Source organism: Entelurus aequoreus, linkage group LG10, assembly GCF_033978785.1.
Source record: "Entelurus aequoreus isolate RoL-2023_Sb linkage group LG10, RoL_Eaeq_v1.1, whole genome shotgun sequence".
NCBI classification, from domain to species: domain Eukaryota; kingdom Metazoa; phylum Chordata; class Actinopteri; order Syngnathiformes; family Syngnathidae; genus Entelurus; species Entelurus aequoreus.
The window spans coordinates 51097737-51117837 of record NC_084740.1 but is presented as its reverse complement, the minus strand read 5'-3'; the positions used below and the strand labels follow the sequence as shown (position 1 = coordinate 51117837).

General features: G+C 38.9%; 1 protein-coding gene across 1 annotated transcript in view; it reads right to left on the bottom strand.

The window, feature by feature from the left end:
* The window catches only part of LOC133658763 (receptor for retinol uptake stra6-like), an 80965-nt gene that overhangs the window by 24395 nt on the left and 36469 nt on the right, over window positions 1-20101 (bottom strand). The window contains exons 9-13 of the mRNA XM_062061136.1: window positions 15538-15617; window positions 15396-15457; window positions 15147-15309; window positions 12423-12498; window positions 12036-12169 (exon numbers count right to left, since the gene is read on the bottom strand). Of these exons, the coding sequence (XP_061917120.1) occupies window positions 12036-12169; window positions 12423-12498; window positions 15147-15309; window positions 15396-15457; window positions 15538-15617 (515 nt within the window). The remainder of the gene's footprint in view (window positions 1-12035; window positions 12170-12422; window positions 12499-15146; window positions 15310-15395; window positions 15458-15537; window positions 15618-20101) is intronic.

Genomic DNA, 20101 nt, shown 5'->3' with positions numbered 1-20101 from the left:
ATGGAACTGGGCTAGCAATACAACCAATGATGGACTGCTTGTAAACAACAGTACGGCAAGTTTAACTCATAAAACAGCAGCTAAATAGCACAACCAACATTTTAAAGTGCATGCAGAGTGACATAAAGCTGCTAGAGCAGGGGTGGGCAATTAATTTTTACCGGGGGCCGTATGAGCAACCCAAGCACTGCTGGAGGGCCACATCGACAATATTTCAATTAAATTTTGATCAATATTATTTTTGATATATACCGTAAGATAAATAATAATAATAATAATAATTTCATTTAACCTAACTTAACTTTATACCAAAAGCACTGCTTTGGAAATCATTTGTACCCCTTTCAGAGATCACATTTAGTTGCCCTTAAACATCCTCATGTAGCACAATGAAATGTAAGCATAGGATGAAGTGTGCATTCCTGTAACTTTCTCTGGTAACAGCATTCCATGATTAATATCAATAAATTAACATTAATAATAAATGACAGTAAAATAAGCACATGTATGACTGAGGAGTCATAGTGTAACTTTGTGTGGTGTTTGAGTTGTCCGACTTTTTGTGTGGCCATAAACGCACCAGTGGCTTAGTGCTATGCGTGTTGGTGACAGATGACAAGTTGGTTTTAGCCTGGTTTGTACGGCAGAAAATGACTAGTTTTTCGAGATAAAAGTGTTTTACTTATGTTTTTGGTGTGGTTATGGCCGAATATAAACAGTTTTGCTCAATAAAGTGATCGATATAATTCCTGTCCTCGAAGCATCTCGATAGACGTTACAATAATTGAACGGCGTTCAATTGAACGGTGTTGACGAACACCGTTAGGGCCGCTTGTTGTCACTGTCACTCACAGTTGCATTGCAAAATTACACAGAATAAATGTGTTTATTTTGTTTAGACTTCAGATGGGATTTGATTTGGTGCGCAGCATATATTTGCTGTGCGCAGAGGACGGTTGAGCAGTGCGCAATTGCGCAGGCGCGCACCTTAGAGGGAACGTTGCTTGGCAGTCCATGTCTTGTTGAAAACACGCCATTCCTCATCAACTTTTCTCTTTTTAGCGTCTCGGGTGTAAACCGTGCATCACTTGTCGCTGTGCACCTTCCCTCACAGGATACACACAGACATACGCCCATAAATAACACTTTTCAAAATAAAAGCAGCACAGTTGTATTGCGCGCACGACATAGATGTTTTTTCAACTTTATTCTGTAATTTGTGATTGCAGCTGTTCACATTCACTCACAATCACGCACGCGCATACGTCCACACGGAAGTAATACAAATAACGCTTTTCAAAACAAAAGCAGCACCGTTGTATTGCACACTCGACATAGATACTTTTCTAAATGTATTTTGTCATTTATGATTGGCCTCACACGGGCCGGACAGGGACGCACAAAGGGCCGGATGTGGCCCGCGGGCCGCAGAATGCCCAGGTCTGCGCTAGAGGCTGATCACTAATACAATTAAATGCAGTTATTGTCATTTGAGTTAATAAAAAACTACTGGGAGGCAATACACTATTCAATGGGCAATTCCAAAAAAAATAGAAAAATAAAAATACAAAAGTATTTGGAAATTTCTTGGTATATTTTCGTAATTTTAATATTTGAAATCATTTGCACTTAAATAGTTAGCACTATTTTATTTTGCCTCACCTAAGTCATTTGTCTTATTTTACTTAACTGTACTACCTCTTTACGCCCCATCTTAACTCCAGCAGCTACTTGTTCTAATCCAGGAACAAAACCCTGATCTCTTGGTACCATTGATCTCGGTTGTCTTTAGCTAGATTAGAAAGTATGGGAGGGTTGAATAAACTGTTGTTATAGTTGTCATTGTGTTGTTTTTTCAAACTTCCTGCAAACATTTCCTACCTTTACTTGTACTTGATTGTCTGAAAAATGTATATACCATATTTTTCAGACTAGAAGGCGCAGTTTTTTTCATAGTTTGGCCGGGGGTGCAACTTATACTCAGGAGCGACTTATGTGTGAAATGATTAACACATTAGCGTAAAATATCAAATAATATTATTTATCTCATTCACGTAAGAGACTAGACGTATAAGATTTCATGGGATTTAGCGATTAGGAGTGACAGATTGTTTGGTAAACGTATAGCATGTTCTATATGTTATAGTTATTTGAATGACTCTTACCATAATATGTTACGTTAACATACCAGGCACGTTCTCAGTTGGTTATTTATGCCTCATATAACGTACACTTATTCAGCCTGTTGTTCACTATTCTTTGTTTATTTTAAATTGCCTTTCAAATGTCTATTCTTAATGTTGGGCTTTATCAAATACATTTCCCCAAAAAATGCGACTTATACTCCAGTGCGACTTATATATGTTTTTTCCTTCCTTTATTATGCATTTTCGGCAGGTGCGACTTATACTCCGGTGCGACTTATACTCCGAAAAATACGGTAAATATATTTCAAAAAATAAAACTACAGGAGGGTGCCTACAACCACAGCTATTAATGCAAGTGTATTTGGACCCAGTGCTACGTCGAGACCCCTGTGTTATTTACTTTTTTAGACCACGTATCCACATACTTGCCAACCCTCCCGATTTTCCCGGGAGACTCCCGAATTTCAGTGCCCCTCCCGAAAATCTACCGGGGCAACCATTCTCCCGAATTTCTCCCGATTTCCACCCGGACAACAATATCGGGGGCGTGCCTTAAAGGCACTGCCTTTAGCGTCCTCTACAACCTGTCGTCACGTCCGCTTTTCCTCCATTCAAACAGCGTGCCCACCCAGCCACGTAATATATGCGGTTTTTACACACACATGAGTGACTGCAAGGTATAAACAACTTAAACACTGTTACAAATATGCGCCACACTGTGAACCCACACCAAACAAGAATGACAAACACATTTCGGGAGAACATCCGCACCGTAACACAACATAAACACAACAGAACAAATACCCAGAACCCCTTGCAGCACCAACTCTTCCGGGACGCTACAATATACACCCCCTCGCTACCAGCAAACCGCCCCCCCCCCCCCCCCCCCCCACACACACACACACACACGCACACACACACTCCTGAATTCGGAGGTCTCAAGGTTGGCAAGTATACGTACCCACCAACCACCACAGGTGACTAGATTAAAAAGAACAGAGGCGTTAATTTAAGTATGATTTTTTTGTCCTGTAGTATGCACAAACAACTCAGAGCCTGCTACCATACCTGTAGTAATGACAAATAGGAATTGCAAACACCATAATAATACTGTCCACTAGGGGTGCAACGATTGATCAACACATCGATATATTCATTTATATTACCAAATTTCAAGTATATCAATATGTGCTCGGCAAGTTTTCCATCCAATATTGTTTTAAAAGTTAATCAATCGATTGTATCAATACTGGAAAAAGGAAAACATTGGCTTTAAGAACGGTAGACCTTTTATGAAGTTTAGAACTTTTAATAAAGATGTTAAACGTCAACTCTATTTTTCTGTCTGTGGCATCATCAAAACAAAAATGCCGCAGATCTACGGTGGTGGAGAAAGGTCATAACAAACGCAAACGCCACAAGACAATAGAGTACCGTATTTTCCGCACTATAAGGCGCACCTAAAAACCTCCAATTTTGTCAAAATCTTACAGTGCGCCTTATAATCTGGTGCGCCTTATATATGGACCAATATTGAGCCTCCAACAGGTAAAAGTTTCAATCAATCAATCAATCAATCGCAACTACGGTAAGCAGCCGCCAACTTAATTTTCCCCCGTAGAAGAAGAAGCGCGCGGTGCATGCTGGGATATATGACTGCGCGAGGCGTGCCGTTTCATTTCCATTTAGTTGTTTATGTAGAGACCCAAAAATGGCTCCTATTGAGAGACATGCTTACGACGCAGAGTTTAAACTTAAAGGCCTACTGAAATGCGATTTTCTTATTTAAGCGGGGATAGCAGATCCATTCTATGTGTCATACTTGATCATTTCGCGATATTGCCATATTTTTGCTGAAAGGATTTAGTAGAGAACATCGACGATAAAGTTCGCAACTTATGGTCGCTGATAAAAAAGCCTTGCCTGTACCGGAAGTAGCGTGACGTCACAGGTTGTGGAGCTCCTCACATCTGCACATTGTTTACAATCATGGCCACCATAATTTGAGCGAGGATGAAAGATTCGTGGATGAGGAAAGTGAGAGTGAAGGATTAGAGGGCAGTGGAAGCGATTCAGATAGGGAAGATGCTGTGAGAGGCGGGTGGGACCTGATATTCAGCTGGGAATGACAAAAACAGTAAATAAAGACATATATATACTCTATTAGCCACAACACAACCAGGCTTATATTAATATGTCACAAATTAATCCCACATAACAAACACCTCCCCCCTCCCATCCATATAACCCGCCAATACAAATCAAACACCCGCACAACACACTCAATCCCACAGCCCAAAGTACCGTTCACCTCCCCAAAGTTCATACAGCACATATATTTCCCCAAAGTCCCCAAAGTTACGTATGTGACATGCACATAGCGGCACGCACGTACGGGCAAGCGATCAAATGTTTGGAAGCCGCAGCTGCGTACTCACGGTACCGCATATCCAACTCAAAGTCCTCCTGGTAAGAGTCTCTGTTGTCCCAGTTCTCCACAGGCCAATGGTAAAGCTTGACCGTCATCTTTCGGGAATGTAAACAATGAAACATCGGCTGTGTTTGTGTTGCTGCAGCCGGCCGAAATACACCGCTTCCCACCTACAGCTTTCTTCTTTGCTGTCTCCATTGTTCATTGAACAAATTGCAAAAGATTCACCAACACAGAGGTCCAGAATACTGGACTTAGACTGATATTTTTTTTACTCTTCCCTCCTTTCCCAATATCACCTTTTTCCCACCTTTTTTAAAGGAGCGCCGTAAGTGGCGGATCCGTTGGCGGTCCTGTCTTGTCTCCCTGTAAACGTACTGTATGTCTGCTCTTAGTGGGACTGTGCCCAAAATGAAATTTCAGTTCTTATGTGTCTTGTACATGTTAAAGAATGGACAATAATAAAGCATCTTGAATCTTGAATCTTGAGTAAGTCCACAAGAGAACAATATGATACCATGATATCTGCTCACAGATGCTACCTGGTGGTTGTTTGAGACCACTGCAGCTAGTCCTGGACAGTCCCACTCCTTTATGCTCACATGCAGGATTCTCACAGGAGTGAGGCAAAAATACAACCTTACCTACCTCACCTCTCTGCAGAGAAATACTCTACTGCATTTAGACAGTGTTGCGCAGCCTTACAACATTGATGTTGATGTTGATACTCAAGTTTTAGCTTTCAATTACCACTGCTCCGCCATTCTTGATGAGGTTGCTCTTTTAAAGCCTCGTAAAATTCCAGCAGCAGATACAACTCGCTGGTTAAACGACGATATTTGTTGTCTGTGTCGGGGAGCTGAGTGCTTGTGGAAGTCAACAAAACTTATTGTCCATTGTCTCTATCTAAAGCAGGAATGTCCAAAGTGCCATTTGCGGTCCGCAGGTAATTTTTTAACGGCCCCACGGCAGATTCTAAAAATACGATAAAAAACAAACAAACATAAAAAGTAGTATAAAAGAGTAAACTGGTGACAATAAAATGTTGCTATGTTGACTCTAATAACACTAAGCTGTCATGCAGGCTGTTTCTTTCTTTAAAACATAATAATGAATCAAAAACAATGTTATTATGAATTATTGACCTATTCAAGGCTCCAATTAGGTCACATTAAATATTCCACTTTGAGATATTTTTTGGGGAAAATGTTGCACATTTTGTGTTTGCCATATAAAAAACTATGTTTTTTGTTTTTTTTAAAGAAGGGCCTAAAATGAACAAACAAGGAACATAATAAACAACAATACAAGTTATAATTGACGGATAGATCTGAAGTTGATCTCGAGACTATTGTGTTAACAGTTTAAAAAAAAAAAAAGATTTATTTTTTAACACTTTACTGAGCAGCACCCTTTTTGGATCCCCAATAATTTTAGTGGGACTTTTTTTTTTTTAAGTGTCGTTGCTCAAAAAATAATAATAAATTAAAATCAATGTTGTTATGAGTTATGTTATGAGTTATGTTATGAGCTCCAATTATTATATAATCTGAAATGTTGCACTTTAAAATTTTATTGGGGGACAATATTTCATATTTTGTGTTTTTTCCCAAAAAAACTGGGTTTTCTTTGACAAAAAGGGCATACAACATAAATCTAAAAAAACAAAAACGTTATATTGACAGATATACCTAATGTTGATCTAGATATTTAAACTTTGAATAATAATAATAATAATAATACTAAATAATTACATTTTTTAAATTTTTTTTTAACCTAAACCCTTTGGAGTCCCCGGTATCAAGCCTGAGTGGAGGCCTGAATGTATATTTTCTTTACATACACTACCGTTCAAAAGTTTGGGGTCACCCAAACAATTTTGTGGAATAGCCTTCATTTCTAAGAACAAGAAGAGACTGTCGAATTTCAAATGAAAGTTCTCTTTTTCTGGCCATTTTGAGCGTTTAATTAACCCCACAAATGTGATGCTCCAGAAACTCAATCTGCTCAAAGGAAGGTCAGTTTTGTAGCTTCTGTAACGAGCTAAACTGTTTTCAGATGTGTGAACATGATTGCACAAGGGTTTTCTAATCATCAATTAGCCTCCTGAGCCAATGAGCAAACACATTGTACCATTAGAACACTGGAGTGATAGTTGCTGGAAATGGGCCTCTATACACCTATGTAGATATTGCACCAAAAACCAGACATTTGCAGCTAGAATAGTCATTTACCACATTAGCAATGTATAGAGTGTATTTCTTTAAAGTTAAGACTAGTTTAAAGTTATCTTCATTGAAAAGTTCAGTGCTTTTCCTTCAAAAATAAGGACATTTCAATGTGACCCCAAACTTTTGAACGGTAGTGTATATTGTATTGGTTTTTTAAATAAAAAATATCAAAATAGCCCCCGCTTGCTTTGATTTTTCAGTGTGCGGCCCTCAGTGGAAAAAGTTTGGAATAATTGTTAGTTGAATTCAATTGTATGGTCAAGATGGCCAAAGCCTGTTATTTTACAAATCTTATTACCTCCAATAAATTAAATCCAAGGGTCATTTTCTACACTATAAACTACATTACTGGTGCACAACCATCAGTTCCACTCTCGTCTTTTAAAAAGGACTGCGGTATTTAAGTTTTTTTGTAAACAAAGTTGCCAGCGTCAATGCCAATAATATACCACCGTCCATCTTTTCCTTCTTACTCCTTTACAACATATCTTGTGCATAAAATGAATATAAATTCTAGTCCATTAGACATCCTGTCCACAACCTTGTTAAAAAAAGGTGTTTAGAACTATTGGTCCATCTCTGCTATACTTAATTAATTGCTCACTGGTTTCCGAAAGCGCCCCGTCCCACTTTGGGCAGCCTCTTCTTAAAAAATCAGACCTTGACCTCTTCATTCTTAGCAACTATCGGCCCATCTCCAAGTAGACTTTCTGTCCAAAATTTTAGAAACATTGTTGTGGCTCGGTTGGTAGAGCGCCATCTTAGTCACTGCCAATGTGTCTTTGAGCAAGACCCTTTGCCCACCTGCTCCCACTGCCACCCACACTGCTTTAAATGTAGCTTCAAGATGTAGATAATGGGTTTCACTATGTAAAGCGCTTTGAGTCTCTAGAGAAAAATGTTCTATATAAATGTAATTTCTTTCACTTCACTTCTCGTGCGGAGTGCCCAAGGGTTCAGTTTTGGTGCCCATCCTTTGTACCCTCTACATCAGGGGTGTCCAAACTTTTTCCACTGAGGGCCGCACACTGAAAAATCAAGCAAGCGGGGGCCATTTTGATATTTTTTATTTTAAAAACCAATACAATATATGTATAAAAAAGATACATTTAGGCCTCCACTCAGACTTGATCCCGGGGACCCCAAAAGGTTTTGATCAAAAAAAAAATTACAAATGTGTCATTATTTAGTATAATAATTATTATTATTATTCAAGGTTTAAATCTCTAGATCAACATTAGGTCTATCTGTCAATATAACGCTTTTAAAGATTTAAATTGTATGCCATTTTTGTCAAGGAAAACCGTGTTTTTTTATGGAAAAAAACAAAATATGCAATATTTTTCCTCAATAAAATTTTAAAGTGGAATATTTGAGATTATATAATAATTGGAGTCTTAAAAAGGTCAATAACTCATAACAACATTGATTTTAATTCATTATTTTTTTGAGCAATGCCACTTAAAAAAAAAAAAAAAGTCCCACTAAAATTATTGGGGATCCAAAAGGGTACTGCTCAGTAAAGTTTAAAAAAATAAATCCAACATTTTTTTTAACTTTTACCACAATAGTCTCAAGATCAACTTCAGATCTATCCGTCAATTATACGTTTTATTGTTGTTTGTGTTTTTTGTTTGTTCGTTTTAGGCCCTTCTTTAAAAAAACTTAGTTTTTTAAATGGCAACCAAAAAATATGCAACATTTTCCCCCCAAAATATCTCATTTCATGTGACCTAATTGGAGCCTTGAATAGGTCAATAATTTGATTCATTATTATTTTTTAAAGAAAGAAAAAGCCTGCATGGCAGCTTTGTGTTATTAGAGTAAATAATGCAACATTTTCTTGTTACATTTCACCTGTTTGCTCTTTTATACCACTTTTTATGTTAGAATGTGCCGTGGGGCCGTTAAAAAATTACCTGCGGGCCGCATTTTGGACACCCCTGCTCTACATGCTTCCACTCAGGGATGCCATTAGTAATGTTGAAGATACCTCATACCACATGTACGTGGGTGACCTTCAGTTATATTACCCTGATAGGACACTGGAAATGAATACACTAAATGGTTGTCTGAATGAAGTTTAAGACTAATGATCAACAGAAGTGTTAATTATTACTGCATCTTCAAAACTAGCCAGCTGCCGAGGGTAAATCAATCATCAATCAAAGTTTACTTATACATCCCTTAATCACAAGTGTCTCAAAGGGCTGCGCAAGCCACAACGATACCTTGGTACAACTGTGTGCCCCATTTTGAGGAATCTTGGGGTCACATTTAACCACTCTATACTTTTTGTTGGAGCACATCAAAAGTACAACCAGCTCCTGCTTTTTCCACCACAGAAACATTTTCAAAAACAGATCTATAGTATCTCATTCTGAACTAGAAATGATCTTGTGTCCTCACGTCTTGACTATTGTAATTCACTTGTCTCAACAAAACGTCTACAGATCGCCTGTAAGCAGTACAGCTCATGGAGGGCGGACGCTCACCTTTCCTCTCCCTTATCTCTCCTGCTTGCTTCTTTGTCTTGTCTTAACTTTATTGTTGCCTCTTTTTGCACTGCTCTCCAAATCTAAACATTGGAACTATTTAACTGGCCTCAACCAAATTGACAAGATCTTTGGTTTGGGGGAACTAGCTTGTCATGACGAAGCGGTTGTTGCTGGATACATGACGGACTCTTGGGAGAAGGAGTTCCGCGTGCCTGGCGACCCTTCAGTTGAGGACGTGAAGATATCCACCTATTCGGAATTATGACAACAGGACATCTGTTGATTGGAGTAAGCGTTGCTCTGGTTTGTCCACAAATTGGAAGTTGCTGGCAGTCTTCAAAGTAGCCCAAAGCTGACACAAATGATTGGAGGATGCGGGAAGAACTGTGGACACTCTTGTGATTTTGGATCACATCGGACTGTCTGCCCCGCAGGTTTGAGGACCGGTCATAGACGATTTAGAGTGAAAAGCAATTTTCACTCTCATACAAAACGTTCTAACTTGGATTGTTTCCCTGGCTTGGAGACTCTCCCGAAGGACAGTGCAGCGAAGACACAACAAACTCCCTTCTTGTCTCTCATGGACACACACCTGTTGTTGTTGACTTTGGACTAGCGACTGCACGACATCAAGGCTGCGGAACAGAGACACACTGCGGGTTTACACACACACATGCATCCACAAAAATATACGCCACACATACACACCCCACTCCCCCCAACCCAACGCCCTCGACGCAAATCCCATATGGGTGATGAATGGATGGTCAGCGTCTGAGAGCTGCGGCCTACCATCATGACCTCGCACTCCTCCCTTCCCTCTGTTGCTAGATATCTGGAGATGTACGTTGTAATATGTATATGTGCTTTGCTATGGAGGTTTTTTTCCCACTCCAGACTGGGCCCCCTTAGGAGCCCAGTCTAGATTGTATTTTTTTTTAGTCATCCTTCCCCAGCGTTTTACCTTTTTCCCCATCTTTTACGGGGCGTCTTGTGGCGACCCATCAACATTCCTGTTCTGTAACCCTGTACACAGTTTGTCTAATCTTGAACGGGTTTGTGCTGAAAACAAAGTTTCGTTGTACTTGTGCAATGACAATAAAGACCCATCTATCTATCCATCTATCTATCTATCTATCTATCTATCTATCTATCTATCTATCTATCTATCTATCTATCTATCTATCTATCTATCTATCTATCTATCTATCTATCTATCTATCTACAGAACACTGTCACAAGGCTCTTGTCAAGATGTCATCAATTCAGTCATATTACTCCCGTTTTAGTGTTCTTGGACTGACCATCTGTTCATTTCAGGATACAACATCCTACATACTTGCCAACCTTGAGACATCCGATACCGGGAGGTGGGGGGCGTGTTCGGGGGTGGGGCGGGGGCGTGGTTAAGGGCGTAGATGGTTAAGGGACGGCGTGGCGAAGTTGGTAGAGTGGCCGTGCCAGCAATCGGAGGGTTGCTGGTTACTGGGGTTCAATCCCCACCTTCTACCATCCTAGTCACGTCCGTTGTGTCCTTGGGCAAGACACTTCACCCTTGCTCCTGATGGCTGCTGGTTAGCGCCTTGCATGGCAGCTCCCGCCATCAGTGTGTGAATATGTGTGTGAATGGATGAATGTGGAAATACTGTCAAAGCGCTTTGAGTACCTTGAAGGTAGAAAAGCGCTATACAAGTATAACCCATTTATCATTTATTTATTTATATATATTTATATATATATATATATATACATATATATATATATATATATATTTATATATATATATATATATATATATATATATATATATATATATATATATATATATATATATATATATATGAAATACTTGACTTTCAGTGAATTTTAGCTATATATATATATATATATTTATTTTATTATACATATAAATAAAATAAATACTTGAATTTCAGTGTTCCGGGGGCTATCCAGTAGATGGCAGTATTGTCCTGTTTAACTTCTCCTCCGTTCATGACTCGACCACCGTTTTCAATGGAGAAGTCTGTTCTACTAAATGTACCGGCAACATAATTACATATCCCTTCCCCTTCGAACTGTCCTGGATGAACTGAAATTCTTGTTTCCATTCGTTTTGGAACTTGCAAGCGTATTATTTCATCTTGCTCGTCGACGGCGTTGCCATGTCTGTAACTTCCTCGTTCTTCTGCTTCGTCTCCTTGTTGTGTGCGCAGTTGTGCACTCTACTCTCTAAAAGCCGTAGATGTTATGACGTCATTGGGCAGGCAAGCTGTTTATATTGTGGGAAAGCGGACGTGAGAACAGGCTGTCCCCACTCAGGTCCGCATTGAGCTGGAGGGGGCGTGGCCTCCAGCTCCGGCTGAATACCGGGAGTTTGTCGGGAGAAAATTTCTGCCGGGAGGTTATCGGGAGAGGCGCTGAATACCGGGAGTCTCCCGCTAGAAACAGGAGGGTTGGCAAGTATGACATCCTATCTATATTACTTGCAGGGTACTCAGTGGCCAATGTGTGTATCTACACAACCTAATAAGATCCACTACAGGAACAATTAACAATTGTTTATTATTGTAGTTTAGGACTATCACTTTCCGTGATGCATTGCAGTTCTACACAAAACACATTAGTGTCCAATCATACATTCGACTCAGCTCTGATAGTGGACCTCATTAGATTGTGCATTTGTTGTGTCTGCAGTGCATTTTTATTTAGGCTGTTTCAAACATACCGATGCAGACGTGAGCAGCCGTGAAGCTGGTGTATCCCATCCAGCACACCAGGGCAGGCCGCGAAGCTCGAATACTTCTCTGGCAATTATAAACATTATAGATATCTCCCCTGTAAAGCCCCTTCAGGTTTGACCTGCAAAATAAAGACATAACGGAACAGCAATTTACTCTAATAGCAGGCCATTTAATTTATTTCTCTCTTAATAGCCGTTTCCGTGCAGCAGTAAATGCAGAACGAATTCAATCCAGTCATTCTAGTAAGTTATTACTCGATTGTGTTATAATAACACCCAAGTGTACCACTGTATTAAAATGAGAGAACCACAATGTGAAGCTTCTGCAGAAAGAATTACAATAGAGAAGGATTTTAGACTGTCTGTTCCTACCGATGGAGAACCATGGACCTCATGAACATTGCCAAGTTGACGAGGCTTGACAGGGTCATCGCTGAGATGTAGCACACTGCCATAAGACAAACAACATATTAGTAATGTGGTCTTTTTCTGCATAGACAAAATGCCATAGAAAATATTATAGATTATAGAATATTAGGGATGAGGCGATCGATCAACCACCAAATCAGTATCGGAAAATATGGAGAAAAAGTAAGTGATCACCATTGTCAATGAATGCAAATCACATACACAAATACCCATGGCTAACACTACATATTTGTAGCCCCTCGGCTGAAAAGCGGCTAGCAGCTAATTGTGTGTCTCCATACACGGTGTGGAGTCTCTTCCTTCACCTAATAATCTCCTTCATTGCAGCAAATAAACTTAATTTCTTAGTATCTAAAGTATCATTATCAAGTGATGATAATCACTGAAGGACGAGGCTAAATATGTTACACAGCGAGAGCAAGCCAGGAAAATACTAATAGCTAAGCTGACCGCTAAACAGTTTTTGCTTTTGTTTGACTTTTTTAGATCAAACAATTGTATTAATAAAAGAGAAGAAGGATCTAGTTTAAATATTGTGTTGATATTGTTAAGCGTTCAATAGCACTCACCGTAAATACTTTGAAAAATGTACAGTTAATACATATAATAGGTATTAGTATCCGCCAATCTCACTCATGAATGATCGCTATTAGAATTCTAAGCATAAAACCCTGATCGGAACATTCCTATTAATTAACACAATGCTGATTAAAGGCCTACTGAAATGACATTTTCTTATTTAAACGGGGATAGCAGATCCATTCTATGTGTCATACTTGATCATTTCGCGATATTGCCATATTTTTGCTGAAAGGATTTAGTAGAGAACATCGACGATAAAGTTCGCCACTTTTGGTCGCTGATAAAAAAAGCCTTGCCTGTACCGGAAGTAGCGTGACGTCACAGATTGAAGGGCTCCTCACATTTCCCCATTGTTTACACCAGCAGCGAGAGCGATTCGGACCGAGAAAGCGACGATTACCCCATTAATTTGAGCCAGGATGAAAGATTCGTGGATGAGGAAAGTGAGAGTGAAGGATTAGAGTGCAGTGCAGGACGTATCTTTTTTCGCTCTGACCGTAACTTAAGTACAAGGGCTCATTGGATTCCACACTCTCTCCTTTTTCTATTGTGGATCACGGATTTGTATTTTAAACCACCTCGGATACTATATCTTCTTGAAAATGAGAGTCGAGAACGCGAAATGGACATTCACAGTGACTTTTATCTCCACGACAATACATCGGCGAAGCACTTTAGCTACGGAGCTAACGTGATAGCATCGTGCTTGAATGCAGATAGAAACAGAAAAAATAAGCCCCTGACTGGAAGGATAGACAGAAGATCAACAATACTACCAAACACTGGACCTGTAACCAGCCTGGCGAAGCCTAGCAATGCTGTTGCTAACGACCCCATTGAAGCTAACTTAGCTACGGGACCTCACAGAGCTATGCTAAAAACATTAGCTCTCCACCTACGCCAGCCCTCATCTGCCCATCAACCCCCGTGCTCACCTGCGTTCCAGCGATCGACGGCGCGACGAAGGACTTCACCACGATGATCGGTACGGTCGGCGGCCCGGGGACGGAGGAAGTCAACCCAGACAGGTGAGGACAGCGGCGTGGCGGCGGACGGCATTGTAGCTTTCGACGACACCCCGGCCGCCATCAGAGTCGGCAAGAAACATATATTTCCCCAAAGTTACGTACGTGACATGCACATAGCGGCACGCACGTACGGGCAAGCGTTCAAATGTTTGGAAGCCAAAGCTGTACTCACGGTAGCGCGTCTGCTATCCAACTCAAAGTCCTGCTGGTTGTGTTGCTGCAGCCAGCCGCTAATACACCGATCCCACCTACAGCTTTCTTCTTTGCAGTCTCCATTGTTAATTGATCAAATTGCAAAAGATTCACCAACACAGATGTCCAGAATACTGTGGAATTATGTGGTGAAAACAAACGACTTAAACTGGCCACCGTGCTATTCCAAAATGTCTGCTTCAATCCGTGACGTCACGCGCAAACGTCATCATACATAGACGTTTTCAGCCGGAAGTTTCCCGGGAAATTTAAAATTGCACTTTATAAGTTAACCCGGCCGTATTGGCATGTGTTGCAATGTTAAGATTTCATCATTGATATATAAACTATCAGACTGCGTGGTCGGTAGTAGTGGCTTTCAGTAGGCCTTTAATATACTGTATTACATACTGTATTAATATCAATATATTTATTAATTCAATTGACATATTATAGAGACAAAAGATGAAGTCTGGGTATGTTTTTTGCTTTTTCCTTAAGATTTTTACAGCGTTTTTGAACTCCTTACTACAAAAACTGAATAGCCTTAAAAAAGGGTGTTATTAGAAGATTATACACAGGAATCTATCTCTAGCGAGCACATCATATATATCAAGTTAAGGTAGAGTATTTTATATGTCTTATTTGTGGTTAACTTCTTTTTCCACTTTATATGCCGCGTTACGCCATCAAAGTTAAGGTTTTCATTTGAACTGCAATTAACCTATTTCAACCCTTATATGACAGTAAACTGTGTTACCTAATAGAGGTTTTATAAAGGTGACAGTTTGACCCTGGAACAGATTATTGTAGTTCTATTTCCACTATTTTCTACTGGAAAAAAACGATTTGTAGATATACTCACCCTCCACACACCACATGTAATACACCACTATTCTGACCACTTCATGTTTATCTGGAGAGAGCACAATCTTGAAGCCGGCTAAAACGTTGGCGATGTCTTCATCCACTCCCATGCGGGCAGTCTGTAGTGAAGGCACTACAGATATTATCAGCAGCAGGCCCACCTAAAATATAAGTTTGTTGAAGCAGTTAAACAAGAGGAGAATGATCAAAAATATACCACACCCATTTATAAGCTATAAAAGATGACCTGATAGAGTGTGATAAATGACGCTACTCCAGATATGGCCAACTTTAGAGGGAATCGGAAAGCTGTTTCGGAAAGGCAAAAGTCAACTTTTTTGTCAGGTTATAATAAAACACACTGTATGAAAACAAAAAGGATGCTTTACCTTCCTCTGGTGTATAAATGTATGACTTTACAGCATCAATTATTCGTTGAGGGAGCTTAGGGGTCTCTGTGCTTGATGTGCTGAATGAGGTGAAAGGTCGACAAAAATTACAAAATGATACGTTATATTAGTGGTCACCAACCTTTTCCATGATCTCAGGCAACAACCAAAGCAATAAATACCCCCGCGTTAACTATGTTATATATATATATGTGTGTGTGTATATATATATATATATATATATATATATATATATATATATATATATATATATATATATATATATATATATATATATATATATATATATATATATATATATATATATATATATATATATATATATATATATATATATATATATATATATGTGTGTGTATATATATGTACAAACCCCGTTTCCATATGAGTTGGGAAATTGTGTTAGATGTAAATATAAACGGAATACAATGATTTGCAAATCATTTTTAACCCATATTCAGTTGAATATGCTACAAAGACAACATATTTGATGTTCAAACTAATAAACTTTTTTTTTTTGTTGCAAATAATCATTAACTTTAGAATTTGATGCCAGCAACACATGACAAAGAAGTTGGGAAAGGTGGCAATGAATACTGATAAAGTTGAGGAATGCTCATCAAACACTTATTTGGAACATCCCACAGGTGTGCAGGCTCATTGGGAACAGGTGGGTGCCATGATTGGGTATAAAAACAGCTTCCCAAAAAATGCTCAGGCTTTCACAAGAAAGGATGGGGCGAGGTACACCCCACAACTGCGTGAGCAAATAGTCAAACAGTTTAAGAACAACGTTTCTCAAAGTGCAATTGCAAGAAATTTAGGGATTTCAACATCTACGGTCCATAATATCATCAAAGGGTTCAGAGAATCTGGAGAAATCACTCCACGTAAGCGGCATGGCCGGAAACCAACATTGAATGAGCGTGACCTTCGATCCCTCAGACGGCACTGTATCAAAAACCCACATCAATCTCTAAAGGATAACACCACATGGGCTCAGGAACACTTCAGAAAACCACTGTCACTAAATACAATTGGTCGCTACATCTGTAAGTGCTAGTTAAAGCTCTACTATGCAAAGCAAAAGCAGTTTATCAACAACACCCAGAACCGCTGCCGGCTTCTCTGGGCCCGAGATCATCTAAGATGGACTCATGCAAAGTGGAAAAGTGTTCTGTGGTCTGACGAGTCCACATTTCAAATTGTTTTTGGAAATATTCGACATCGTGTCATCCGGACCAAAGGGGAAGCGAACCATCCAGACTGTTATCGACGCAAAGTTCAAAAGCCAGCATGTGTGATGGTATGGGGGTGTATTAGTGCCCAAGACATGGGTAACTTACACATCTGTGAAGGCACCATTAATGCTGAAAGGTACATACAGGTTTTGGAACAACATATGCTGCCATCTAAGCGCCGTCTTTTTCATGGACGCCCCTGCTTATTTCAGCAAACAATGCCAAGCCACATTCAGCACGTGTTACAACAGCGTGGCTTCGTAAAAAAAGAGTGCGGGTACTTTCCTGGCCCGCCTGCAGTCCTGACCTGTCTCCCAGGTCAGGACTGCAACCTCTACATAAAACAAGAATGGGAAAGAATTCCACTTTCAAAGCTTCAACAATTAGTTTCTTCAGTTCCCAAACGTTTACTGAGTGTTGTTAAAAGAAAAGGTGATGTAACACAGTGGTGAACATGCCCTTTCCCAACTACTTTGTTGCAGCCATGAAATTCTAAGTTAATTATTATTTGCAACAAAAGTTTGAACATCAAATATGTTGTCTTTGCAGTGCATTCAATTGAATATGGGTTGAAAAGGATTTGCAAATCATTGTATTCCGTTTATATTTACATCTAACACAATTTCCTAACTCATATGGAAACGGGGTTTGTATGTGCGTGTATATATATGTGTATATACGTTTGTATATATTAGGGTTGTACAGTATACCAGTACTAATAAAGTAACGCAATACTAATTAATTGAAATCGGTACTATACAACCTTTGAAAAATACCGGTACCGTTCTTTAATCCGTGTCAAAACGCACACATAAAGGGCATACAAGCAATACCATCTTGGCGAGGAAGAATGGCAAAAAAAACGTCATTTCTACTGGTTAATAAAGGGGGTGCATGAAGCGCAATGTGGAGATATTTGGGCTTCAAAACTAACGATAAAGGTGATGCTCTAAACAGGGAGGCGCTGCGCTGCGAGTGTTGCTTTAAAACACGCCTCGCCAAATGTGGCAGTTAGTATTAGCACCTTTGCTTCTGCGAGTGTTGCTTTAAAACACGCCTCGCCAAATGTGGCAGTTAGTATTAGCACCTTTGCTTCAAACTTAGGTAATCATTTAAATAATAAGAATTCAGATCTGCACAAGAAGTTTTTAGGAGTGACAGGTAATAATGTTGTTAGACCTTTCCTGCTGTTCGGCTCCGGTGCAGACCGTAGTCGAGGAGCACAGGGCTAACGTTCGCTCCAGGGTCGATGTTTTCGTCGGGGGTAACACCCTTCACTTGCTAAGCCCTACTTTTGGGTCAGAATGACAAGACTGCCGATTCGTGACAATCACTATATTATTAGTTTTGACATAGTTAACCAGCTCCCCTGCACATGTAGATATGTAGACTCTCATGACATAGTTAACCAGCTCCCCTGCACTTGTAGATATGTAGACTCTCGTGACATAGTTAACCAGCTCCCCTGCACATGTAGATATGTAGACTCTCGTGACATAGTTAACCAGCTCCCCTGCACATGTAGATATGTAGACTCTCATGACATAGTTAACCAGCTCCCCTGCACTTGTAGATATGTAGACTCTCGTGACATAGTTAACCAGCTCCCCTGCACATGTAGATATGTAGACTCTCGTGACATAGTTAACCAGCTCCCCTGCACATGTAGATATGTAGACTCTCATGACATAGTTAACCAGCTCCCCTGCACATGTAGATATGTAGACTCTCATGACATAGTTAACCAGCTCCCCTGCACATTTAGATATGTAGACTCTCATGACATAGTTAACCAGCTCCCCTGCACATGTAGATATGTAGACTCTCGTGACATAGTTAACCAGCTCCCCTGCACATGTAGATATGTAGACGCGCACACAGCTGCTTGACATGATGCCAAATATTAGCTGCGTTAAGACCGCCCAATTTGCGTCAACTAATGCAAGTGACATTACTGAATTTTGTAACAAATTGCTACAAATCGTGTTTTATCTTTAACAATTGTGCGTTTTACCTGCTACATCTGTGTACATTTATCCATATTTTTGTTTTTAGTACATACTAATAATTGTATTTCTCTTAAAAGCACAGGCCAGGAGGAGCATCCATAAATCATGAACCGATTAATATTATGTCTATAAAGCTTTTTATTATATTCTAATCTAATCCTTGATTATGGCAGACTATATATGTAATATGGAAAATTGTAAGTGCAACAAGAAAAGCCCAAAGTGTTTAATGCCCTTTAATTGATATTTCAACATTGTAAAATCGTTCTTTGAGTGCAATAAGAAACATATGTTTGTTGTATTGTAAGCGTTTCTGTTAAATTAAGTCAATATTGAAATTTTTTTTTAGTTCCCTTTATTTGGAAAAATATCGAAAAGTAACAATATACATTTTGGTACCGGTACCAAAATATTGGTATCGGGACAACCCTAATATGTGTGTGTATATATGTATATATATATATATATATATATATATATATATATATATATATATATATATATATATATATATATATATATATATATACATATATATATATATATATGTATATATATATATACATATATATGTATATATATATATATGTATATATATATGTATATATATATATATATATATATATATATATATATATATATATATATATATATATATATATATATATGTGTATATATATATATATACACACACATATATATATATATATATATATATATATATATATATATATATATATATATATATATGACGTATATCAAGATTCTTCTTCTTTGTACTTTGTGAACACTTGTAGTTTGAACAGCCTCTTAAACTGGATAATGTTAGTACATTGTCTGATATCCTTGCTTAATCTATTCCATACCATCTTACTGCAACCATGTTCCTATTTTTCTATTTTGCACATTTCCAGTTAATCTCCAAAGGAGGATGACACTCAGCAGAAAGGCATACAACCTATTTCCAATTGAACAGGGGTGTCCAAAGTGCGGCCCGGGGGCCATTTGCGGCCCGCATGTCATTTTTTAACGGCCCCACGACACATTCTAAAAATACGATTAAAAAATACCAAACAAACGTGGTACAAAAGAGCAAACAGGTGAAATGTAACAAGAAAATGTTGCAATGTTTACTCTAATAACACAAAGCTGCCATGCAGGCTGTTTCTTTCTTTAAAAAATAATATTTAATCAAAATCAACGTCATTATGAATTATTGACCTATTCAAGGCTCCAATTACGTCACATTAAATATTCCACTTTGAGATATTCTTTGGGGAAAATTTTGCACAT